This window comes from Colobus angolensis, unplaced genomic scaffold (genome assembly GCF_000951035.1).
Source record: "Colobus angolensis palliatus isolate OR3802 unplaced genomic scaffold, Cang.pa_1.0 Scaffold428, whole genome shotgun sequence".
NCBI classification, from domain to species: domain Eukaryota; kingdom Metazoa; phylum Chordata; class Mammalia; order Primates; family Cercopithecidae; genus Colobus; species Colobus angolensis.
The window spans coordinates 1,149,306-1,176,361 of record NW_012117688.1 but is presented as its reverse complement, the minus strand read 5'-3'; the positions used below and the strand labels follow the sequence as shown (position 1 = coordinate 1,176,361).

The 27,056-nt window shown below is 34.7% G+C and overlaps 1 protein-coding gene and 1 long non-coding RNA gene across 3 annotated transcripts in view; one reads left to right on the top strand and one right to left on the bottom strand.

Annotated features, from left to right (window-relative positions):
* Window positions 1–27,056, bottom strand: part of MAP4K5 (mitogen-activated protein kinase kinase kinase kinase 5) — a 108,030-nt gene that overhangs the window by 6,446 nt on the left and 74,528 nt on the right. For both annotated transcript variants that reach the window (XM_011956887.1, XM_011956888.1), the window contains exons 15-31: window positions 22,544–22,602; window positions 21,198–21,265; window positions 19,842–19,884; window positions 18,806–18,959; window positions 17,708–17,805; window positions 17,498–17,539; window positions 16,518–16,602; window positions 13,612–13,691; window positions 13,260–13,320; window positions 11,340–11,342; window positions 11,142–11,256; window positions 10,731–10,789; window positions 8,384–8,487; window positions 7,815–7,992; window positions 4,534–4,602; window positions 3,996–4,088; window positions 1,228–1,298 (exon numbers count right to left, since the gene is read on the bottom strand). In XM_011956887.1, coding sequence (XP_011812277.1) covers window positions 1,228–1,298; window positions 3,996–4,088; window positions 4,534–4,602; window positions 7,815–7,992; window positions 8,384–8,487; window positions 10,731–10,789; window positions 11,142–11,256; window positions 11,340–11,342; window positions 13,260–13,320; window positions 13,612–13,691; window positions 16,518–16,602; window positions 17,498–17,539; window positions 17,708–17,805; window positions 18,806–18,959; window positions 19,842–19,884; window positions 21,198–21,265; window positions 22,544–22,602 — 1,382 coding nt within the window. The remainder of the gene's footprint in view (window positions 1–1,227; window positions 1,299–3,995; window positions 4,089–4,533; window positions 4,603–7,814; window positions 7,993–8,383; window positions 8,488–10,730; window positions 10,790–11,141; window positions 11,257–11,339; window positions 11,343–13,259; window positions 13,321–13,611; window positions 13,692–16,517; window positions 16,603–17,497; window positions 17,540–17,707; window positions 17,806–18,805; window positions 18,960–19,841; window positions 19,885–21,197; window positions 21,266–22,543; window positions 22,603–27,056) is intronic.
* Window positions 22,573–27,056, top strand: part of LOC105522384 — an 8,562-nt gene continuing 4,078 nt past the window's right edge. Inside the window, exon 1 of the long non-coding RNA XR_001003433.1 lies at window positions 22,573–22,620. This is a non-coding gene — a long non-coding RNA (uncharacterized LOC105522384). The remainder of the gene's footprint in view (window positions 22,621–27,056) is intronic.

Here is a 27,056-nt window from a genome sequence, read left to right as displayed (position 1 = left end):
GAGGTTGCAGTGAGCTAAGATCGTGCCACTATACTCCAGCCTGGGCGACAGAGTTAGACTCCATCTCCAAAAAAAAAAAAAAAAGCTAAGTTAAAAAATAGATATTTAGGAAATGGAATCAATATTTGATATAGTAAGAAACAAGGACCTTCTGTAGATTTCTAACCACAGGAGTGACAAAATGAAAATAGCATTTAAGAATAATTAACTGTATGATAATAAGTAGGACTGTAGGTTTCATCAAGTGAAGAGACTTGGTGACATTCAGTGACATGTATCAGTAACAAGATAAACCTATATATTCAAAGACAGCTGATTTATATCATTTCTTCCTGGAAGCATTCTAATTCTGCATTCATATAAGAGATAGGAATATTCATTTATATATAAATAAGAGTGTGGATAAAACTAAAGGTAAAAGCAAACAGAAGTTTTTGAGCTTTAAGTGTGGTTAGAAGAATCACACAAGTATTCACATAAATGGGAAATGTCTCTGGTAGTATTATCTTAGCTAGTAGGACTCATCCCTCAAGTTGCAGGCCCAAATCCCATCTCCTGCGTGAAATGTATCCTAATTATCTCAGGTAGAAGTGATTAAAAGAGACCCGTCAAATCCAGACTCTTCCACTTCACTAGTTATGTAACTCTGGGCAAGTTACTTAACCACTCTGTATCTGTAAAAATGGCAATATGAATAATATCTACCTCTACTGGGTTATTTTGAGCCTGAAATAAGCAAATATTTGTAAAGTACCTGGAACACAGTAGGTTTTATTTGATGTTTACAATAAGTGTCTTGAACATAGCTGGTACTCAATAGTTACTAAATGAGTCAATTTTCTTAGATTTCCCTTAGTCCTATGCTCCAGTATGTAGATTTAAAAATATATTTAAAAAGCAGCTACATATTTATACATTATGGAAAACACATATTAAATTTAGAAAAGTTTTACAAACTTAGCAATCACATTTACAAATTACAAATTAGATAAATGAAATTGTGTGCACTTATATTTTGCAATTCCTGGTGGCCACTGAGAATTCTGAATTATGATACAAAAGTGAACATATTTGAAGGGAAAATACTGGCTCTTTTGTTCTACCAGTTCATAGCATGAAAAGCACTAAACACAGTAATGTAGGTTCAGAGAGGAAATGCATATAATGAGTGCTTCAACATTTAAAATTGTTAGTGGGAGTCAGTGGAGGTAATCTGAGAAGGCTTACCTCATCTGACTTGAAGCTTTTACCCTGCATCCCATGTTTCCAGAAAGCCAACACACTGTCTTGAAGGCATACTAAAAATGATAAGGGAGAAGTGAAACTAATATAAACCACAGAGCGTTTCACTATAAATTTTCTCTATTTTTAAGAAATGATAATATAAGCCTATTTGAGTGTCTAGTGCAAAATTCCACTGTCTGGACCATTATTTCTCAACATTTTTGTGGCTAAGATATGCCTAAGCTCAAGTAATTTACTGAGGTAGAGTTATGCAAGTCTTCGAAGATACATACAAAAGCCATTCATTTAAACATGAACTAACTTCAGATAAGGTGGATGTTGGCATATTCATTTCTTTCATACAGTGTATCTTTTGTCTTAAATGAATAAAATCATAAAAACATATATAATTGGGTTTTTGCATTAAAAACATTGTTGTTTAAATACTGTTACATATTCAGAAGTAGCTTTAAACAAGCATTTTTAATTTATGTTCACATTTTCCCTGTAACAAAAGAAATTTTAAAAAATAAACCTGGCTGGGCACGGTGGCTCATCCCTGTAATCTCAGCACTTTGGGAGGCTGAGGTGGGTGGATCACCTGAGGTCAGGAGATCGTGACCAGCCTGACCAATATGGTGAAACCCTGTCTCTACTAAAAATACAAAAATTAGCCAGGCATGGTGGCCTGTGTCTGTAGTCCCAGCTACTCAGGAGGCTGAAACAGGAGAACTGCTTGAACCCCAGAGGTGGAGGCTGCAGTAAGCCTAGATCACGCCACTTCACTCCAGCCTGGGCGAAAGAGTGAGACTCCGTCTCAAACAAAATAAATAAATAAAAAATAAAATAAAATAAACCTGCCCCACAATCCAACATTTTACCACACATTGAATATTTAGGATCTGTGAGTCAATTCTTACATAAAATTCTTAGTATTTAACCATTACAAGTAAGTATTACAGACAGATTTAGAAAAGCATAATTAAAGGTGATTGAAGAAAGTAACTGAAAATTAATTATTTTTTAGACTACTGACTTTTTGTAAAAAGTTAATGTATGAATGTTCTGGGAACATAATTAATCTCAATAAAAATGAAAGTATTTGACAATGACAAATCACATGTGTTTCACTAACTGTGACAAATAAAAAACCCAGTTACTGATTTTATTTTTAAGAGGTGTTGTAAAGCCATTTTTTTTTTCCCAGGAGGATGCTTGTAATTATTCCAAGGTTTACTGGCAAGAAAAGATGGTAGCCTAGGAACAAACTTTTGTGTAACAATTAAAATTACGAAGATAATTTGGCACATCTGAAAAAGTTGAGGTATCAGTGTGTTTCAATGAAAGTGAAGAGGAATTAAGGATTCCTATGTCAGAATCTCTCTCAAAAAAATTTATATTACAAAAATGTAATACAAGGAGTAAAAGAAAAAACTAGTTTCCAAAATTCCTTTTGTCTGGACATTTACAGAAATGTTTAGGTTTTCTGCTTTAATGAATTAAATTTCCCAATCATAAGTAAACTATTTTTCATGTAAAATGTCACACAGCGGCACAAACTTATTTTGTGATAGGGTAAAACTCCAATTGAGAAATACATATTAAAATGCTTTTTAAAAATAAAAAACTTTCTAAGTAATGAAAATCATGTTTTTAAAAGTATGTAATTATAAAGTACATGCTATTTTTTATGGCCCAAATAAAAATTGCCAACTTCATTTTAGTGCCTTTGATATATGGCAGACTTACATCATGAAATGTTTAAAAATATTTCCACTCATGATTTTTTTCACAAGTTCTGTCACTCCTGGGGAAAATACTGACATATGATCAATGAGCATGCAAACAATAATAAACAGTAAAAACTTTCATCATAAAACCAATGAGTATTAGAGAGTAAAACATTCATTGACAAGGAAGCAAATTAAATGGCATAAAAGTTTACAAGTCCTATGAGAACTAGCTATTTACAGAAAAATAGATCCAAAAGCAGTAATATCAACACCCACCACCCACAATCTTACATGGCAAAGAATTATGGCATATCTAACACTGTTATCACATCACACAAATACCTTCCTGATTGGGAAAGAATCGGGGAAGTATAATTCACTTAATGCAGCAAAGGGAATAATGAACAGAAATTTTAAAAGTGATTAGAAGTTTTAAATATTCAGGAAACAATAAAAGATTTATGATGGTCTGAACCTGCACTGTGCAATATGAGAGCAACCAGCCATATGTTGTTATTTACATTAAAATTTGAAATAAAATCTAAAAAACAAAAATGTAGCACTAATCATGTTTCAGGTGCTTAACAGCCATATGTGTTTAATCACTACTGTATTTAAGAGCACAGATACAGAACATTTCTGTCTTTTTTTTTTAGATGGAGTCTTGCTCTTGTCGCCTAGGCTGGAGAGCAATGGCATGATCTCGGCTCACTGCAATGTCCGCCTTCTAGGTTCAAGTGATTCTCCTGCCTCAGCCTCCCAAGTAGTTGGGATTACAGGCGCCCGCCACCACACCCAGCTAATTTTAGTATTTTTAGTAGAGACGGGGTTTCTCCATGTTGGCCAGGCTGGTCTCGAGCTCCTGACCTTGTGATCCGCCCACCTTGGCCTCCCAGAGTGCTGGGATTACAGGCGTAGAACATTTTTATCTTTACAGAAATTTCTGTTAGACAGTGCTGGTCTAGACAACCCTAAGTACAGAATGAAATTTAATAATCATAAGTATCACAAACTGATTTATGAAAAAAGCAGACTTACCTACAGATTCAATGCGAAAATCAAAACTTAACTCAGAGGCCAGTTTCTTACTTGATTTTAATTTTCCTTGTAGATTTACAATTTTTACAAATTCTTAAAAAAAAAATAAACAAGTCAAGACTGGACATGCAAATCTGCTAAAATAAATGCAACTTGATATATGTGGATTTTACATGGATATCAAATAATATTCTTAATAACGTTCAACTATTTATCTTGAGTCAAGTATGCCAAATGGCAAAAAATAATGTAAGAGTGCCTCCATTGGTAAATGGCAATTCTGCTATTATTTTCTTTTCTTTTTTTACAGTATATATTGAATATTAACACTCATTTTTAAAAATATACACTTCTTTAAAAATGGCTACCTTGGTGCTCAAATATTTAGCCATAAGAGGTGATTTTTTTTCCTTTATAAATTACACATAAGTAACACTTTCAGTAAAACAAAGTGAAAATCTTGAATTATGGTTTAATAGAATAAAAAAATTGCTTTATGAAGTACTATATGCAAAATAAAATTAAAAATAGTACTTACTGTCTAAACACACTAAAACGGTATCTCTCTCCAACTGCGTTACATGAATGGAATCTAACTGCTGGCTGCCTTAGGGAGTAAAAAACAAGGTTACAATTATACTTTTAAAACCTAGAGCCTAGAAAACAAACAAATTCTGACTTTTGCTGTGACTTAAAACTATCTTTGAAATTTAACACAATTTATATTTTGTGATGTTATCTTTCAAAAAATGTATGTAAATCAATTTAAGACGACAGGTATGTCCTAAGCATGGCTAACTCAGCTGAAAAAAACGTATTACCTTTAATTAATACCTCAGCTAGGTCTAGAAAGGTGAGTTACAAAAATAAAATGAAGCAAAGGTAAAATATGAGGAAGAAAAGTAAGATGCATGCTATATACAATGGCTAGGTTTTGCTCTGCACTTTATATAGCCAATGGGAGATAGAAACAAGATCAGCTGGGTGAATCACAGCAAACCTAAATTAAAAATAAGCCAGTGACTCAAAAGGGCACAGGACTAATGAATCTGTAGTAACAGAGAAATTTTCCTGGTATAGGTATGTGTTTATAGGTGGGTGGGAGGTCTTTTACATAGAGGACACTGAGTAACATGATGAACAATATTGTCAAGAACATCTTTGCAGGATGCAACTCTCATCATTTTGCTGATATTTAATGGGCTGCTTCTAACATCTGCTGATAGATGTAATAACGTTAAAAAAAATTTCTGATAAAACTGCATTTTAAGCACTCAGATTGTTTGAATGGTCTAGCTGAATCTAAGAAAATATTTTAGATTATTTAGAGCAGTCCTTCTTAACTATACCTCTTTGGGAAGCCTATGCATTGTCTCCCTTGGAAACTGCACATTCAAACATAAACACAGAATTTCATATAATATTTTGGGGTGTTTGTGGACCTTCTAAAGCTTATACATGGTGAAGAATCCAGATCTACAGAATCGATAAACTGTCCCTCAGGTAACACTTCAAAAATAGTTTTTCTTAGCCACTCTATGTTCAGGCATTCATTCAACAAATATTTACTAAGTGCTGACCATAAGCTAAGCACCATCCTTAGAGATGAGGATATAGCAATGATAAATCAGACTGAGCCTAAAAGAGTCTTGAATAGGCATTTATTTTAATGTTAAAACTTGCCAGTTCAAGGCATAGCCTCTTTGTTCAACAATGAACACAGCTGGGAGTTGGATTAACAAATCACTTGTAAAAATGGGGAAACCTAATGAGGACAAAGTGCTGGACTAGAAAGGTTGCCTCACCTCTGCCTGAAGGTGACCTCAATGATTACCCTCAGGCAGAGTTTTGTCCCTCCCTCAGGAAGTAATTTGGGTCTTTAAAGAGCCTTGATCCCAGGCTGACAGTAGTTGGGGGTCTGCTTTAATTTTAGCCAAGACAATGTTAAAAGTAGGTAGAATAGTAAGCCTCACGCATTAAAAAACAAAGCAAACAAAACTCTCAAAAAAACCCCCCAAACTCAAACATACCCCAAAACTCGAAAAGAGGACTCACTGAACTCCTGCCTTGAACAACATAACCTTCTAATATATCATTCAGAAGAAAGTGGTCACAAATATATATTACATAGTTGTATTAAATGACCTGCTTTATACCATGCTAATGAGCAAAAAAAAAGAAGTTGGGCTGTCAGCCAAAACTTGTCCTTAAATAAATTGACCCATAACCTTTCCTTTGAGCGATAAGAACAGGGAAATATTTCTTTTTCTTTTTTTTGAGATGGAGTTTCGCTCTTGTTGCCCAGGCTGGAGTGCAATGGTGCAATCTTGGCTCACTGCAACCTCTGCCTTCCAGGTTCATGTGATTCTCCTGCCTCAGCCTCCCGAGTAACTGGGATTACAGACATGCTCCACCACGCCCGGCTAACTCTGTATTTTTAGTAGAGATGGGGTTTTACCGTGTTGGTCAGGCTGGTCTTGAACTCCTGACCTCAGGTGATCCACCCACTTTGGCCTCCCAAAGTGCTGGCATTATAGGTGTGAGCCACTGTGCCCGGCCTGCAGAAATATTTCTATTTGGGCTGTTTACAGCTCATGATAATAAAGCAATACATTTGTACCTTTCTGTTAGCTATAACAGCAGGGCATACATTCAACTCAACCTAAAGCATTGATCAACAGACTTAAAAGGCAGAGTGCAGGTGGAGGTAGAAGGGTACAGAATGTGACCTGGTCCATAAAGAATATGTTTATAGAACAGTGCATGCTGGAGCTGGCTTGTACTGAGTTAAATTTTCAGGAATTTGGTGAGCCAAATGACATCAGGTTGGTTGTTCGAAACTGGCCATGGGTGGAGTATTTGTACCACAAAAATAGGCAACTCTACTAAATGGTTGCACCTCAAGAGCCTGTTGTTAGACATTTACCAGGATATCACTGGTTCTTACTGATTCTTATTTTGAAAGCGAATTTAGTGTAGGTTCTATATCATAATGAGTTCTTGTAACTTAGCTTATAAATTATCAAAAGCCAAAGGTTATTTAATAAGAAGCATTAAGCATCAAACTTATAATACATGTAACAGACTTCTTCAAAAGGCGGTAAAGAATACAACAGTGGTGAATAATGAAATAGCCATAACTAAAGCTTGCTTGGCACATGTAAAAATGGCCTAATAAACCTGGATTATAAATGACCAAATACACCAGCACAACAAACAGGAAACTAGCAAAATGGAGACCCCTCCCCACCCACTTCACATATTATGCAGATTTAAAAAATGATTTATTGAATGATTTGTTCTAATTTTAAAGTCTAGGAATAAACTTCCCATTTTTTTTCAGATCTTTCACTGAGATATGTCTCATTTAAATGGAAAGGCTCAGAAGCAACACCTAAGAGCTGCTTATTCAAGTCTGAAAGCTTCTATTCAAGAAGCTTCTATTCAAGTCTGAAAGCCACATCCACTGATTCTAAGAAGTGAGGGAGGAAGACAGGATAAAACAGGATAAGTGACGCTCTTTGCTTGAGAAGTTGATAAAATTTTAAGAACTGCTTAGAAAATGTATTTACTTAGCAAGTCCAAAGATTCACTGGTAACAACTAAGACTTTTCACTGTCAGAAATCATTAAAAATTTCCTTTGTCTAAATAATTTGTATCAAACTACCTCTGGCAAATAGAGATCATAAATATATGTACACGATTCTATGGGCTTACTTGGGAAACGGTTTTGAATATTTAAAAGAGCCCACACTGGTGTTTTGCTTCTTTTATACGCAAAAGTATCAATATTCTAACATAAGGTAAAAAATACTTACCTGCACCAATTTCTGTAAACCATGAAGATGCAGAGTTCAAATTGATTGTCTCAAACTGAACTACCTGATTCAATTCAGTGCCTTTGCTAATCGCTACACAGACCATAGGGTATTCCTGTTCTGGTATCACCAGCATTTCAAAAACATTCAAAGGACTTGGCAAAGGAAAATCAAAGTGCTGCAAAAAAATAAACAACAGAGCCATAATTCAGAAACAATCTCCCCATTCATACCATTGTTGAATAAACTCAACAGAAAGACTCCCATCTTCTTCATTTATCTAGTTATAAAAAGGATTACCTCTAAGATGATAAGAAGGATAAATGTTCTATAAAAATGTGTCTTAGAGAATTGGCCATATTAATCTTTATGACTGATGGTTCTGGAAGTTATTAACATCAGTTAAACATTAAATCCTAAGAACACAAAAAGCCCTAAATCAAATAAACAACTACAAATAACTATAAATGTTCTGACCCTAGATAGTAGTATTGGGATCTTTTAATTTTAGCTTCAGTTATAAACTAGTGTCTTCTAAAGGAGAAAAATGTGAACAAAATAATATATACCTTTATCAACATGAATTTCTGCATTGGCTCATACCACTGAAGTAAAACAATTCCAGACTGTAAAGCTCCACAGAGGTATTTATGTCCCGTGTAAGGGTTTCTGACTGGAAAGAAATAAACAAAAAACCCAGACACACTCAAAATACTGAATACTTTTACTGTATCTGTTAACTAGGATGACAAGAGTGGGCGGAAAATAAAAAAAGATTGTGTCTTTTCTTTTGGCTTCATTGCCTTTTCCGTTTTACTTTCTTATCTAGATTTTAAATTATATACGTTTACTTCCAAACAACTTTCATATACTAGGTTCTTAAACATAAGAACTTTTTACAAGCACAATAACAACCTAATATGCAACCTAAAAAGCTGTTTTTTTCCCTTCCTCACTCCTTACCGTCCTCCTTCTTTCTTTTTCTTTTTAAAGAGACAGGGTCTTGCTCTGTCACCCAGGCTAGAATGCAGTGGCACAATAACGGCTAACTGCAGCCTCACCCTCCCAGGCTCAACCAATCCTCCTACATCAGCTTCCTGAGCAGCAGAGACTATAGGTGTATGCGACCACACCCAGCTAATTTTTCAATTTTTTTTTTAAGAGGTGGGGTCTCACTATGTTGCCCAGGCTGGTCTTGAACTCCTGGGCTCAACCAATCTTCCCATCTTGGCGTCCCCAAAAAGCTGTTTCTTAGTAAATTCAAATTGAATTTACTAAGAAAATTTACAAGAATGAGTTCTGACAAGGTCTAGGAGGCAACTGAAAAGCACCTCGTTTTGGTATAGTAGGGTACAGATGTCTACTCCACATGAAAATAATTTATCTTGTATGTATTAATTCATCTTGATATAATGTCCTTGACTCAAATCTATAAAAATTCATATTGCTCTTTCCTTCTCCCAAATTTGATTTCCATTAATAATTATAATCGTTGATTATAAGAATAGTTATTTGTATTAAACTCTGAAGTATTATTTATGAGTTTATATCTTAGATTATAAGCTTCTAGGCCTTTTGTGCATCACAGATCTGGGGAATCTGATAATAGATACTGACATGATTCTCCCCAGAAAAACAATCATACAATGTGCTTATATTTATAGCACATCTGTGGTTAAACGTTTTTGTTTTATAGTATGGACTATGCTGTGAAACTATTATGTGGCACAAAGATCAACGTGCAAGTTCATTGATAAATAAAAGAATAAATAGGAAGTTAGGAACTCAAGATCTGAAGTCATTGAACCTGAATCTGATTCCTATGTTCTGTTACTTACTAGTGACATAATTAGTATTATGGAATTGTTTAATGGTTAAATGAGGTAATTATGTAGTAAAGAATTTAACTTCACACAAAAAGAGGTCTGGTCTCTGTCCTGCTTCTGGGAGGTAACTGCTAAGCCTTTGGAACGTCATGCTTGATAGGACTGTCTTTGGGGGACTCTGGTCACTGGATAATATAACAATAATGATTTCGGTTGGGGACTGGCCACACTGGATAATCTTAATATGAGGGCTGGTCATGCCAGAAATACCAAAAATGTGATTTTGGGTGAGGGCTTTGGGTCATGCAACATCAGATGACCTCTAGTGGGGCTGCATACTGAGATCAGCAAGGTGGTCAGTCAATCATGCCTTTGTGATGAAGCCCCAGTAAAAACTCTGGACACTGAGGTTCGAATAAGGTTGTGGTTGGCAATGGTTGTGTGTACTGTCACATACCAATGCTGGAAAAGTAATGCTACCCATTAACCACATAGAGAGGACAACAGAAGCTCCATGTTTGGTACTTCTCCTGGACTCTGCCCTATGTACTTCTTCCCTGGCTGATTTTAATCTGTATTCTTTCCCTGTTCTAAATTGTAATCGTAACTATAACTGCTTCCAGTTCTGTGATACCTTCTAGTGAATTTTTTTATTCTGGGGGTAGTTTTGGGAATCCCCCAATTTGCAATTGGTATCATAAGTGAGGGTGTTTTTGTGTGAACTGTTCCTTCTAACAGCATAGTTGGCTCAACTCCTGTAAACATGTTCATAAAACATGGGTAGTAACTGGTAGATGGCAAATACTAAATAAATGAAAGTTAGAATACTAGCAAAGAAACAGTCTCAGGAACTATGGTTACAAAACTCTGGGAACACTATGCTCTGAGAAAACACTAAGGTTTTTATCTCTAAGCGTTTCTATGCCATGTCTGTCTATATTCTTGTCACTTCAGTGGCAGCTTAACTTCTTACTAAAAACAAACTTTAAAAACCCACCCTCCTTCCTATTTGTTTCCATAAGATGCTTCAGATAATTTTAAAGATCTTAAAAGTTCTAACCATTCAGTTTGAGAAATACCATTTACTCACCAATGCAACATTTGTGGCAGCCTTTTGTGTCAGGAATCTTTGTTGTTAAAGCGAATTTTCTGAAAACGTAAGACAATATAAATGTACTCTATAGTAGTGGTTACAATACAGTGATTTGTAAATCAGTTGCATCAGAATCAGACAGAAAGGAGCTTAAAAAACTGTTTTGGATTCTAACTCCACACTATCTGATCTTATAGGACTGAGGAAGGGCCTGATAGTTTGTATTATAAAACTTCCACAGTTGATTCTCATGGTCAAGTTCAGAAAACATTCAGCTTTTCCAGATATAATACACTTTAGTGTAAACTACCTTTGAAAATTAAGACAAAGTTTTTTACTGGGCAAGAAATACTGGCTATTTTAGAAATAAACACTAATTCCCCATAGAATCAAAATGATGTTTTATACCTTGGTAGTATGCGGTCTGGAAACCTGTGAGTTTGAATATGGGCAGCTAATCCTGGTTTTTTGGCATGTTCAAACAAAGCTATAAGATTGTGAGAATAGAGCTGAAAGGTTTTTCCTATAAAAGAAAAACATGTTACCTTTTTAAGGATCATTTACAGCAAAGAAATACAATTTTCAAGAAAAAGAAAACATAATTACCTTCTAAAATGAGGAGTCCAGTAATGTTCAAAAAGCCAAGCAAAATAGAAAAACACATACAAAAAAACCCTCAGTTAATACTATTTTGAAAGACAATAGATAAAATGTTTTTTAAATTAATAGATAATTTTAATTCATAATATATAGGTACTAACAGGTGATCTGGGCAGACTAAATCTTAATGATGCCAGCACATAAAAAGAGAAACTGTTGTACAAAATCTTATGTTATGGATTGAGTTACAATGATGTACATGTGATTATTTTAATACAATATGGAAAATTCTATAAAGCTATATTATCATTATTTCTCTGGGACAGACCTATTTATCAAGAACTTAGCAAATTACCCTGGATTAAAAATCGTTGTGAATGAAGTCTTAAATATAACAGATTGAAATACTTAAAAAAGTAAAACCAACCAATATTATAAGCCATGATATAAGGATAACAGGGCTACAATTCCATATAATAAAAAATATGGCTGTATTAAGTAAGAGGGATGGATATGGTAAACATCTTCTGATTTCTCATTATATATGGTATAATATAACAATACAAAACAATATTTATCTTTTTATTATTAGAATACATATATACACACACATATACACAGTTTTATCCTCAACAAAATTATCTGTATTTTCTCAGAACAGAAATATTCTGCCTAAACATTAAACACCTTTCCTTTCTCCATTTCCCTAATCTACATAGTTTGCTACCCAGCTAGCCAGGCAGCTAAACACACATGCACATGCCTCCTATACAGCATTGCTACCTAAGATGTACCCTGTGTAATTTTTAAGCTTATTTCCAAAGACAAGTATGAGTAGGGATAAAAGCAGTAAGAGAGTTAGAGAAAAGTAAGTTTATATGTATACAATTCATAACTGTTAAACAGAATTGGCTTTATTTTCATAATAGTAATATAAAATATTAACATATTAATATTTTACCAAACAAAAGTAAAAAAGATTCGGGGGAAGCATAATTAAAAGATATTAAATATTCTTTTGAGGACCCCAACTTTTTAGAAGCCATTTAACACACAACTAAATAATATGCTCTCCATAAACAGTGTCATTATCTCAAATATACAGACACTTAAAAAATCTCTACTAGAGAGAAATAATAATTAACTTATCTTGTACTCTACTACCAAAATGAAAGCAATTCCGCAAACTTCTTGGTAGTCATTTAAATCTAAAATATAAGAAAATATTCTTTTCATAGGTAAGAATGAAAAAAAAAAAAAAAAGCCTAAAACACCACCTACCTACCCATTCACCCCTAATAATAACCAAGAAAGAACAAAATTAGGTTACTCTGGAATCTTGTTCAGAAAAACCTTAAAGAATCAGTCCAAGACAGTTAACAGGTGTCCAGAACAACATGAATTTCACCAGCAAACACCTGTGTAAGACTATACAGTTTACTAAGCACTCTGGATATTATCTCATTTAACTCTCACAACCTCATGAGGCTGTACTGTTACCCCATCATCCTCATTTTATAATTAAGATAAATGAGGCTGAGAGAGAGTGACTTGCTCAAGATCGCAGAGAAAGAAAATAGTGTGATCCTCTGCTTCTTTCCTGTTAATTCCTAAAGGAGGCCAGGAGTGGTGATAGTGATGGTGGAGGAGGCTGAGTGGAAGGGAACGGCCTCTAGTGATAAGCACTGTGATATCCTTCAGGTATTCAGATGCTAGGTGGGTTTGGAAAGTGCAGCCCTAAGTGAAGACAGGATCCCTTCCCAAAGTTTCTTCCCATTCTAGGTGGGTAACAAATATCCATAAGTCCCAGCGTTACTATATTAGATTATAGTCATCCAGAATTACAAATAACATTTAAAAATGGTGTATATTAAAATTACATTTCTCTGCTTATCTATGGTTTATTTTTCATCATCACATACATACCTGATAATGACATTAAAGTATTATTGATAACATACAGCCAAGTACACTTCCGTGGAAATAACTAAGAAAAAGAAGATAATTAAGATTCTCTCATTGTCATTATTTTAATCTCTTAAAGCTCCAAATTCCAGCATTTTGAAATTGTATAACAATAACTATTTTCTAACTTTCAGGTAATTACTAAACCCTTAGGAAAAAAAATCTTTCAACATGAACATGTAAAGAGTACAATTTTATCCCTTTAAATATTTAAGTCATAAAAATTAAAATTGGGGCCTACACAGATTGAATTAAAATTAATACACTTCTTTATTCAATTTGCTTAATTTCTTGAGTTAAAATGCCTAATTACCTGTTCCATCGTTGCTTCATGTAGCTCATTGAGATTCAGTGTGTAAATGCCATCTTCAGTTCCAAAAATAATGTACTGATCTAAAAGAGTTGAGATGAATTACCAGAATTTACTATCATCTTCTGAAATCATTCACTAAAATAATGACTTTGCATTTTAATGGCATTAAGAATTAGCCACCTATCCATCCAAAATAAAATTATTTTCTTAAATTTGTGTCACCTTCTTTACCTCTTTCCCCAGTTCCTTTCTGATTTTTTAAAAGCAGATATATTCTATGTTAGACTAACTCACTCTGACTTTATCTTACTATATAACCCTGCCTTTCAATATAATTGTTGTATTTTAAGATTTTTAAATTATAGTTACACATTTTTGCAAGACACCTCAAATATTTTGACCAAGGAAACAAAAAATTAAATAAATTATAAATCACAACACACCAGAAACAATGAGCACACCTAGTATCCAGATCTTGGTTTCTAAATATTACTTTCCACTAAAAAGAACCAGGGCTTCTTAGAGAAAGACTGCTTCCAATTCTGGGGCAATAAAATTAGATGCTGAGCCTAGAAATCTTGCTGTGGCAGAAAGTAAAGAAGTGTTAAAAAATGATGAGGACATTTCAAACAAAAGAACACAGAAGCATTCCCACTGCTCAAAAATTCTGGGACAATTTATGTGTGAAAATAAATAATAGAGATAGATCATATCTCACAGAATAAAATAAGAATTCATAAGTTTAAACTGATACAAACAAATGAGTAAGTAGGAAAGAAGAGAAACTGTCAATGGATATCAACGGATTGTCAATGGATGCTAAACTGAGTGAGTGAAAGTCTGATGAGCAAGAGGATATTTATAAACAAAATCTCAGTGCATCTCCATATTAATTACCTATAAATCAGAAAGGAAAAAACAGTAACCTGAGAATGGAGAAGGCTAGTGAACACTGCCTTAACCAAGAGATCAATATTAATATCACTAGTATTTGCACAAGCTGGTATCATGTATCTCCTGATATGATGTACTGAGAAGATGCACAGTAACATTTCTGTGTTATTCTCATAAAAAATGCATAACCTGATTCAAGCATGAGGACTCATTATACAAACCCCAATTAAGGGACATTCTACAAAATAAGTGGCCTCAAAAATGTTGAGATCAGAAGTTGAGGAACTGTTTTACACTAAAAGAGACTAAAGAGCTATGGAAGCTAAACGCAACATATGATCTTGAACTGGATGTTAGATTGGAAAAATACAAACGGGATTGAGACTATAAAAAATATTATTGGGACAATTAATAAAATCTAACTATGGACTCTGGATTAGAAAGTAGTAGTATATCAATGATAAATATCCTAATATTTATAATTGTACTGCAGTTATAATACGATTCTTGATCCTAGGAAGTACACACTGAAGTACAAAGAGTAGAGGAGAGGAACATATTTCCAACTTATTCTCAAGTATTAAAAAAAAAAAGTATATATAGATAGAAAGTGGCAAAACAAATGGGCAAAATTTGATGATTTTTGTCTGATGATTGAATATACAGGAGTTTCTTATGCTATTTTTATAATTTTTCTGTATGTTTGAAATCATATCAATTAAAAGGTTATGAACAACAACAAATTCCTTAATAAAAATATTTTTTTCAGGCTACACACAGGCTCATGCCTGTAATCCCAGCACTTTTGGGGGGGCCAAGGCAGGAGGATTGCTTGAGCCCAGCCTGGGCAACATAATGAGACCTTGTCTCTACAAAAATAAATAAATAAATAAATAAATAAAATAAAAAATCAGTTGGGAGAGGTGGTGGTATACACCTATGGTCGCAGCTATTTGGGAGGCTGAGGCAGGAGCATTGCTCAAGCCCAGGAGTTTGAGCTGCAGTGAACTATGACCGCACTGCTGCTCTCCAGCCTGGGCAACAGAACAAGACTCTGTCTCTAATAAAAATTATTTTATATATATATATATTCCCCCTCTGTCATACTGTTTAATAGTGGCATGTAAAGCCAATCATTATAACCTGTCTTTACTATTATGTTTAAGTAGAAACACACATTTCCTGAAATCCTCTACTGCCTAATAGCTAATTGCCAGACACTGGGGTAGGCTTGTTCCTTCCTTGCAACAAAGTAAATATTGGGAGTGATTTGTGTTTCAAAGGATCACACTGAAAAGCAGAGGTGTTACGTTTGTTTTCGAAGTCACATGGTAATGACAGAGTGGGAATCCAAACCCAGATCTATTTGATTCCAAATTTTTGCCTCTAAAAATGTTTCCTTACTTCAGAAACATAGTCTAAAGTTTCAAAGTTATTTTAATATCATTTCAGACTTACAGAAAGGTTGTAATAGTACAAATAATTCCTAAATACCTGGAACACAAATTCCACAAATGTTGAACATTTACTACTTCTGTTTGATCCTTCTCTCTCCTTATGTAAATGTTTGTTTTCTGAGCTGTTTAAGATAACTTATGAGCATGATGCCTCTTTACTTTGAAATATTTGTGTACATTAAGGAAAAAAAAGTCATATAACCACAAGACATTAATACTTAAACAATAAACAATGTTATCTAATCTATAATCCTTACTAATTGAGATTATAAATTGTCCCAATAATGTCCTTTTATAGTAAAAGAAAATTCTAAATTAAGGATGCAATCAGTTGTGATTTCTCTTTAGTCCTTTAAGAATAGTTCCTATACACTCCTAAATTTCAATGCCTTTAAACCAAAACCCTATCAACCTATTTAGGTTGCTGCAGGTTCCTATACCATTAGGTCTCTAAAGTCGTATTTTTAAAATAAACAACTTTGAGTCACTGATCATAAAGATCTTTCCCATAATAAATATTTTATTGGAGATGTATATAAAATTCAAACATTTTACCTTTTGTATCAGGATGTATCCAGGATGTTGCACAATTAATTTTCAAAGGACAGCCATCAAAAACTTTTGAAAAGCATGCTCCCATCTTATTTATAAAGAAAGAAATGTTGACTTATTTGATTAGAAAATTTCATATATTCTTGGAAAATAGCTAACATCACTGAAATACTAAATTTACTCTTATTTGCCTATGCTTGTTGTTTCATTCCAAAACAAAATTAATATTTTGACATCATTAAACCCCTACTACCAAGAGAGTCTCATATTCTTTCCTTTTGTAATCTACTATTTTATGGCAAAAATATCAAATTTACCAAAAGATCTACATACACGAATGATATAGTCTAGGAATTTTAAGTTAATACTATTTTTTAGGACTGACAATTATTAATGTGACACAATGGATAATTTTATTCAGTAACATTATAGTGATTACAATTGCAGTATAACTCTTTAATAGTCATAAGGGACAAAAAGGTTGAATTTATATTATACATTAGACCTTCACTGAATAAAAAAGGACAATGTATAAATCCTATTCATGGGATCAATGGGGTTCCCATTCACAGATAAGTTCCACTGACTGGCCAGGAAGAAAGCATTAACATAAGCTTCCCTGCTTCCTTTTCATTGTATATAGTCCAATGTGAAAATCACTTTAGAGGTAGAAAGATATTTAATCCACATCAAGAAAAGGACACAGTACTATTAATATCATCACATTAAAATTAAATAGACCTTTGTAGGCTAATCTGATGACTCAACTGCCAGTATTCACAAAAAGTGAAACACTGCCAATTCGAATTTATGCACTCAAATTAGAATGCATGATATGATTTATGAGATATCCAAATGCATCCAATATCTTTGTATTTTATGATATCTTAACTCTCAAAGGCTCAAGTATATTGATAGCCAATATATTGCTGCTTCTAAAGAGAGAAAAAATGGCAAACAGTTCACATAAAAATATTCCTTACCAGAACTTTTGGGGTGGGTGGAAGGCCATTGATGGCTGGTTTCTATGGGAAAAATAAAATTTAATAGTGTAAGACCTCCTAAGTCTTAAAGAAAAACTTGAGACATTTAGAACTTTGGCTACTTGAATTACCAAATTAAACAGACCACGACCCTTGCATGATAAATATAGTATTATTTACAACTAATTGCTAAATGCCTGTTATACCTACAGGGAAGTCTCGTTTGTCCTTTTTTCGTGGTAACTGTGGTGCTTGTGCTGATCCTTCTGTATTTTCACTCATCAGTTTTGAAATACCATCACCATTTCCTAAAGAGAATCATGTTAAAAGTTGAATGATCACACAAATAAGTACTTTCTTTGAAAAATTATTTCCCCTTTCTCCCACTATTTGTCTCCCACTTGGATGATCCTTTACTGGAGAATATTCTCTACTCTCAGGTAAGTTAATTTATCTTTGGTGCCTTTCTCTAGATTCTATAGAGGCAGCATTGCATCTTTAGCAGTGGTCTTCCTCCATGTTTTTCCGTATCACGAAGAAAAAAAATCTGACCTACTGGCACTGATATGCAAGGCTTTTCATAATTGAACTTCAATTCACCTTTTGAGTTGTATCTTCCAGTATATACCCTTTAAAACTATTATAATAGACTGCATAATTCAGATTTCCCAGCTTTAGTGCATTTGATCTACCTACTGAAGGCTCATCAAGCCCTTTAACATCCTGCAGGAAGGACCAGGTGTGGTCACTCATGCCTGTAATCCCAGCACTTTGGGAGGCCAGGGCAGGCGGATCACTTGAGCTCAGGGGTTCGAGATCAGCCTGGGCAACATGGCGAAACCCCGTCTCTATAGAAAAAAAAAATTCCTGCAAGAGCTTACTTTCTGTATTCCCTATCTTTATCTCCCTCAGAAATCTCTGGTCTTCTGTTACATCCAGGTAATTATTTCAGAAGACACTTATATAGGCTGTCTTTCCTAATGTTATGTTTCTGTGGGTATACCTTCGGCTATAGACCCTGAAGTTCTGGAGGGCAGAAACAAGCATTCACCCTTCTGGATCCTATAATAAACATTTAGTAAGGATTCACATTAGAATTGAAATGAACTGAATCTATTTCTAGCCCATCCATGCGGAATTAAAGAGCCTTTACAAAGCTTTAAGCTGTAATAGGACTGACTAAATAGAAAAGACATTTTTTGAAATAGGAACAAATGACTCCCGTATCAGTTTTCACTTTGATTTATTCACCCAGATAACAATATCTAGCCATATGTACTCTACGGCTGCTGATACTGCTAGCCATACCAATAGAGGAAGTCTCTGCCACAGGCCCACAACTTGGGCTACTCTGTCTTCTGAGAATTTGGGGAGCTCTGTTCTCTGAATCAGGACAATGTTTTATGGTTGACGTTTTTTCTTCATCCGGAAAGTTGTCTTCAGGGTAACTGCTTATCCTTGGCTAGTGGTACAAAGACAAAAAAGCACTTTAACAGTTATCATTACACATCAGAGTCTTTAGGGAAAGGGAAATGCACCGTTTTTCTTTCTTCTATACAGTTCAATTCACTGGGCTAAGTGAGCAAAGTAAGAGGTGAGTTACTGCCCCAACACAATTACCGACTTGCCATGTGATTTTTAATCAGCCCTAACTCAAAACTCATAAAATTTTTATAACTAATTATATAAAAATCCACAAAACAACTAGAAACAATCAAGAAAAATGACTCCATTAACACGTCAAATTGTAGTCATAAGAATGATAAATGAACTCTTGTTTCCCCTCCATGTAGTGAAGTAATTTCTTCAATAAGCAATAACCTATTTGTGTCTTTTTCTTTCTTTCTTTCTTTTTTTACTGAGATGGAGTCTCGCTCTATCGCCCAGGTTGGAGTGCAGTGGTGCAATCTCAGCTCACTGTAACCTCTGCCTCCTGGGTTCAAGCGATTCTCATGCCTCAGCTTCCTGAGTAGCTGGGATTACAGGCATGCACCACCACGCCCAGCTAATTTCTGTATTTTTAGTAGAGACAGGGTTTCACCATGTTGGCCAGGCTGGTCTCGAACTCCTGATCTGAAGTGATGCACTTGTCTCAGCCTCCCAAAATGCTGGGATTATATGGGTGAGCCACCACGCCTGACTGCCTTTTTAAAATAGCTATTACAAATATTGTATTCCTCATGAAATCTTCTTTACTATATATTTTATACCATCACATGCTCCTTTTGAAGAAAACTGTATTCATCTAAGATACATTTAAGAAAATTCTGAAAAAACTCAAAATTATTTTAAAAATTTATTATTTAAATAAGGATTTAGTGTTCAAAATCATTAAGTAGCTCACCTTAGGAGGTAGGGGAGGTGGTACTGCACGTTTTGAGGTTGATCTAATACAAGGAAGAAATGCAATTTAGATAATGATAAATGACCATAACCGAAAACACAGATACTATTAAATATGTATTAAAATCAGTTCCTATCCTATACAGAGGATATAAAAGATCACAATGCAGAGTATAAAATCTTTAGGAAGGCCTAAGACCTCACTCATATTGTCAAATTGTATTAGTATGTCTATAAAGATGTAAAAAAGTGGACACAAAGTCTTATTTTACTTTATGGTTATGCTTTGCTATATTTCATAGGTAATAAAAACTAAATTAACTTCTTGGTTAAAAAATTGATTCAGAATTTTAGAGTTGGGACCCATAGATTCAAGTGGGTATACCACCAAACCTTTTGCTACTCAAAGTAGGTCCTCAAACCAGCAGAACTGGCATCATCTGGGAACTTTTCTAAATGCACCCTCCAGACCTACTAAGTCAGAATCTTCCTTTTAATAAGTTCTCCAGGTCAAGAAGTTTGAGAAGCACTTATCTAGTCCACTGGTCCCACACAGTTATCCACAGTCATTGAAATCAATCATGTGGCTTTCAGGATTCTTAGATCCAGTCCCAAAGACTGTATCTATACCAGAGGTTGGCAAACTTTTTCTATGAAGGGCCAGAGAGTAAATACTGCAGGTTTTGCGAGGCATACAGTGGTTGTAACTACGGAACTCTGCTGTTACAGTGTGAAAGCAGCCATGTATGATACATAAACTAATGAGCATAGTTACATTCTAACAAACTTATTTATGGGCACTGAAGTTTGAATTTCATGTAATTTCCATGTGTAATAAAATATTATTATTCTTTTGATTTCTCTTCAACCATTAAAAATGTAATTACTATTCTTAGTTTGTGGGCTGCCATAGTTTGTTAACCCCAAACATATAGGCCTAATGTGGGAACCCAGGAATCTGCATTTCTAAAGAGTTCTGCAGGTAACTGCAGTGCACAGACAGGTTAGGAACAACTCATGAAGGCCAGCCCCCTCACTTAATTGTTGAGGTAACTCTACTGGAGAGATGAAACTGGGGCTTTTTAACTCTGTTACAGTATTTTTTCCCATGACATCATGTGACTCACCTTTCAGTATATTATCATTACATAATATATTCTGACTAAAAACAAAAACAAATAAAAAACCTTAATGATCAATATATGATGCTTTTTGGTAAAAGTCAAAAGCTTTACCTTCATTAAAGGCATAACTTTTTCAAGAATGCAAATTAAAGCTTACTAGAATAAATCACACACCCCATACTGTTCTTATATAATCAAATAAAATATAGTTATTAAATTAGAAAACAACTTACTTGCCAGTATTTGCACCATCAACAAAAGGATTCCACTGTAACATGAAATTTGGGTCTGATGACAACCCCTGTAAAGATAAAAATATGTTTAAAATGTGACTTTGTAACAGGTATTAACCATTTTATTTGATTCAAGAAAACATTCCAGTATCATGATTATTAATCATCTTGGCATTCAATTCAATTTTTTAATCTCTAGCTAGATTTGCTTTGTTATTTGACATATTTAGGTCAATGACTCATTATCAGTTGACCTGAACTTAAGAAATTCCATAAACATACTAAATGTAGCTTCAAATGTGACAAACCTTCTCTATCAATATGTGAGTATATTCCAAAGCAAACAATAAACAACTGAATTATCTACATCATCACTCCATTAGCATGGAAAACTAAATATCATATTACTAAACTGTCATGAATTTATTGGTGCTACTACTTTTTCCTACTAGCATGGAAATTGGGGTTTTATCATACAGCAACATTTACAGTAAGAAGAGCACTACTTTCAAACGTTAAGGATGAACTCAATAGGCTAGGTTAGGCTAACTCTAATAATATCTTGCTTCATTACTTTTTCCCTTATTTATTTATTTATTTATTTTTGAGACGGAGTCTTGCTCTGTTGCCCAGGCTGGACCGCAGTGGCTTGATCTTGGCTAACTGCAACCTCCGTCTCCTGGGTTCAAGCAGTTCTCCCTGCCTCAGCCTCCTGAGTAGCTGGGATTACAGGCACATGCCACCATGTCTAGCTAATTTTTGAATGTTTAGTAGAGATGGGGTTTTGCCATGTTGGCCAGGCTGGTCTGGAACTCCTGACCTCAGGTGATCCACCCGCCTCAGCCTCCCATAGTGCTGAGATTACAGGCATTAGCCACTGTGCCTGATCACTTTTTTCATTTTAGATAAGGAAAGAGGTAACTAAACAGTAAATTCAAAATACGAACAATGGTTAAAAAAGAAACTATATTAACAAATAAAATACATTTAAAAAACAGTAAGGCAATACAGAATGTAGAATTTACTATAAACTAAACAGAATCACTTTAAAAAAAAAAGGTCCCGAGAGCTTAAAGCTGAGAATCAAATTCTGTGTATTTAATGACATCATGTAAAACCTTCAAAAGACTAACGAGGTTAAAATGAATGATTGAAAGAGTGTATTACATTGTACTCTAGTAAAAATACAACTAACTATAAACTTTTAAAAACTTTAATATGGGAAAAATCAAAATTAATGCTTAAAAGAGTGTATTACTTTGTTTTCTAATCAAAGTACAACTAACTCAAAAAAAAGTTTTCTCAAATCTTAATGTGAAAATAATGCTTTAAAAATTAATTCTTACCATTTCATCTCGTGCTTCTGTTTCTTTTCTCAGAGGAGGTTCAAATTGTAATTTGTCAACTGTAAAATATATAACAGGTATGTACAAACTCAGCATCTCAGGGTTCATCTCAGAAATGTAATGGCAAGTTTGTATATGGGATGGGGGAGGGAGAAAGAAGAGGGGAAAGAAGAGAAGACAAAAAAATCTTGTTTCTTGACTATAAGAGTATCCCTTTGTTATGCTTACCAAAAGTAAGTAACAAACTGGGATCTTCCTAACATCTCTACTTAATTCTTGGTTGGAATCAGGAAATTAAACAAACAATTCTTTTTGTATAAAAGAGATTTTCAAAGATTCATCAAAAGTAAATGACTAAGTAAAAACTTTAAAGATTTTCTCTACACTGTAGACTCTGTTTTGAGACAGTTTAAGCTACAGCTTCATAACAGAGATGAACTAAGAAAAACTACCTATAAATTATCTAAAAAGAACAAATGACTTCTATTAAATTAAATGTCACAAGGAATCTGATGTATTTTGCTAAATATGTATTTTATTTGACCTAGTCATACTGACTTCAGAATTATTCAAAATATTCAAAGAGTAACTTCTTTTGTATAAAATATTCTAAAACAGAGAAAAGGAGGGTTTATTACTTCCTCATAAAGTATTTAAAATTTAAAAATTCTAAAATCTAATGTGACTAAAAGCCCTCCAAATTTTTTTAAACACTCATACTTGCATCATAGAGATGCAAAATTCCTAAATACAATCTTAGCAAACAAAATACTTTTAAAAAGCACTTTCAAATAGGATCCAGTTGTCCTTATTTCTAAAAACAAGATTTGTAAAAAGCAAATACAAAGTAGTGACATAACTCATCACATTAAACAAAAACAGTATGTCATAAATTTTTCAATAAAAGTTTGGAAGACATTCCATAAAACATAGTATCTACTTTAAAAAATAATCTAAAATAAAAAGTCCTTGGTCATTAATGACTTATTTAACATAATTAAAAACATCTGAATTCAAGAACTACTACTATAATTCATAAAGAACCTCTTTAGTCTTTTGAAACAGGGATGAACTAAGGTTTATTTCTGTGACAACCAGAAACACTGGCAAGCAGGTCTAGAGCTGCATTATAAAAGGCATAAATGTGAAAAAAATATATTACTTTTTTTTTTTTTTAAGATGGAGTCTCACACTCTTGTTGCCCAGGCTGGAGTGCAGTGGTGCAATCTCAGCTCACTACAACCTCTGCCTCCCGAGTTCAAGCTATTCTCTTGCCTCAGCCTTCCAAGTAGCTGGGACTACAGGTGCGTGCCACCATGCTTGGCTAGTTTTTCTATTTTCAGTAGAGATGGGGTTTCACCATCTCATGAGGTTTCCTGACCTCAGGAGTTCCTGACCCCAGGTGATCTGCCTGCCTAAACCTCCCAAGGTGTTGGGATTACAGGTGTGAGCCACTACGCCTGGCCATTTTTAAATAACAGAAATTGGACTTACCCTTCTGTATAAACAACTATCTACATGTAATACATATACATGTCTGCATGTTTGTGTGTGTACAAACTAAAGCAACTGTTTGAAGGCAATGCACCACAGACACCATGAGGCTGTGATTCTTAAAAGAACGAAAATACATGGTGGTAAGAGCCATATTTACCCTGACTTTCTGCCTGGGGGCACTTTCCAAACTAGGACACAAGAAAATGGAGCCCAAAGAGAAAGTAACAGTCTCAACAGGTGAAGGGACAAGGATTTTAATTTGGCGCTGCTCAGGTAGAGGGCACAGTCCCAAAAATAAGAAAGCTGTATAAAGGAGGAACTCCAAAAATATGCAAAGAGGTTTTCTTAAGTCTTTGGCTGAATACCAAGAGCAAAGCCAGAGTATGCAAGGTATCTCAGAAAATGGCTAACAGAGAGCTGTGAGCTTCTGGAGATCCCACTGTACCAGGAAAAATTTGGCTTTCTACCAGAGGAAAGACCTTGCTGAATACTCTACTAAAACCTGACACAAGCCTTGAAAGGATTAAGTAGACATACCAGGTAATTAACTCTTTAAAGTAGGAGGATAAAATCCAGATGCTCAACATTGTATTACATGGTCCAAGATACAATAAAAAAGACAACTGAAGAAGCTAGGAAATAGGAACCCATAACCAGCTGAAAACATATTACTAAAAACAGACCCAGAGGTGACACAGATGTTAAAATCAGCAGACAAGAATTTCAAAACAGCGATTATAAATATGTTCCAGGATTTAAGAGAAAAGATAAACACAGTAAGTATTAAGCAGATGGAATAGCTCAGTAGAAAAACAGAAATTATATATATGGATGTATGTGTATATACAGGTATATTACATATATGACTGAAAGTCTAGATCCAAAAAATGCTTGCCTGAAATAAAATTCACTGAATGGGCTTACTAGTAGACTCAATACTATAAAAAAGATCAATGAGCTTCAAGTCAGGGCAAGAAAAACAAAACTGAAAGTACAGTGAAGAAAAAAAAAAAAACTTATGTGTGGATACAGGGAGAAGAGTGGAGTGGGAATACAAAGCCTCCATGACCTGTGGACAACATTCAGTGTTCTTACATATATAACTGGAGTCCCAGAAGCAGAGGAGACAGACTGGGGCAGAAATTTTGAATAAATAGTGGCCAAGCATTTTCCAAATTTGATAAAAAATATTAACCTACAGATCTAAGAGGCTCAATGAGCCCAAGACAGAACACCAAGAAAAAAATGCAGTTAGACACATCACAAATCGCTTTAAAAAAACCAAAACCCACAAAAGTTCCATACTGCAGTACCTCATACTTTTTTTTAAAAGCTGAGTTGATGTCATGAATTGGGTTGTAACTGGCAGCTTTAAAAAATACTCATGTAGAAGAACATACAGGTATGCTACAGTTCAGGGGTTTTTTTTCCCCAAAAATAGTTATTCTGTCAATATAGGTTTTTATTTGGTAGTTATATGTCTATTTTTAGGATGAATATAGCTTGTCAAAAAGCCTCAACTATACCAATGGTTAAAAAAAAAGGTGTCTTGAGTTTGTGCTTCCTACTTGGGAAATCTGTGATTACTTCTCCGGAGACAGAAACACTTACCTCCCTAGAACTGTTACTAAACAGATTTGTAAGACAATACAGATGCTTGCTAACTGACGAAGGCTTGACTTACAATTTTTCTGACTTTCTGGTGGTACAAAAGTGATATGCATTCAGTAGAAACTGTACTTTGAACTTTGATCTTTTCCCAGACTAGCAATATATGGTATGATACTCTCTTGAGAGATGCTGGACAGCGACAGCAAGCCGCAGCTCCCAGTCAGCTACCCTAACATTAAATATTCTGAGCGTGTTTAAGCTGGCTGGGCTAAGTTACGACGTTTGGTAGGTTAGGTGTGTTAAATGATTTTTTTGCCTTATGATATTTTCAACTTAAATGGGTTTATTAGGACGTAACCCCACCGTAAATCGGGGCGCATCTGTACATCTTACTCAAAATCTCTATTGCCTTTATCACTCTTAGCCTTCAGGTAAGATGAACAGGACAAATAGAAATCTCAAACTGAAGTTGGTTAAACTTTCAGAAACCTTTAGACTTCCTTAGCCCAAAGGGTTTTTTGTTGTTGTTGTTTTTCTCCTTTGCCTGAATGTCAAGTGACAGCAGTTCCCCTTGGAGCTCATTAACTCTATGAACCAAAAAATCTGGGCATCCTATACATCTGGGAATACTGCCATTAACTCAAGTTACCACGTTTATTACGTTTCCAGTTATTAACTGGAACTCAGAGTACACACAGTTTTCCATTCAAACAGGTCCAGGAAGCATTTCCTCTGAAACAACCTTTACATTAAAATTCAGAGACTGTCTTCTGGAAAACTGCCCTCTAAACTCAATACATAGAATTTTGCCAGGTATTGTTAATAACTAATGCAATGGTAAAACAGGGTGTTGATCCCTGTATTCATGTTTCTCTAATATAGAGACATATGCCAATCTTAAATTGCTGGAAGACTGTCCCAGCAGGGCACCTCAAAAAGAGGTGACAAGGAATCCTTCTGAAGCAGATGACTACAAAAAGAAGAGAGCCTCCACCCAAGTCAGTCGTACCAAAACTGATAACTACATGAAGTGGAAAGTCTGCCCAAGACCCATGGAAAGATAACTGGAGCCGTTTGTTAGTTTAACCTGCAACAACAGTACTTTATTTTCTTAGTCACATTTCCCCCGGCTTTTTGCTAGCTGGAGGTTTTGGACTGTTGACAGATACTTGTTACTTCTTTATTATGATACCTGTAGAGTCCCTATTCTTACTATTGCCCTTTGCAGCCTTAGTCAGTCTGGAGTATGAGTCTAAGACCTGGCTGAATTTTTTTTTTTGGAGACGGAGTCTAGCTCTGTCGCCCAGGCCGGAGTGCAGTGGCGCGATCTCGGCTCACTGCAAGCTCCGCCTCCCGGGTTTACGCCATTCTCCTGCCTCAGCCTCCCGAGTAGCTGGGACTACAG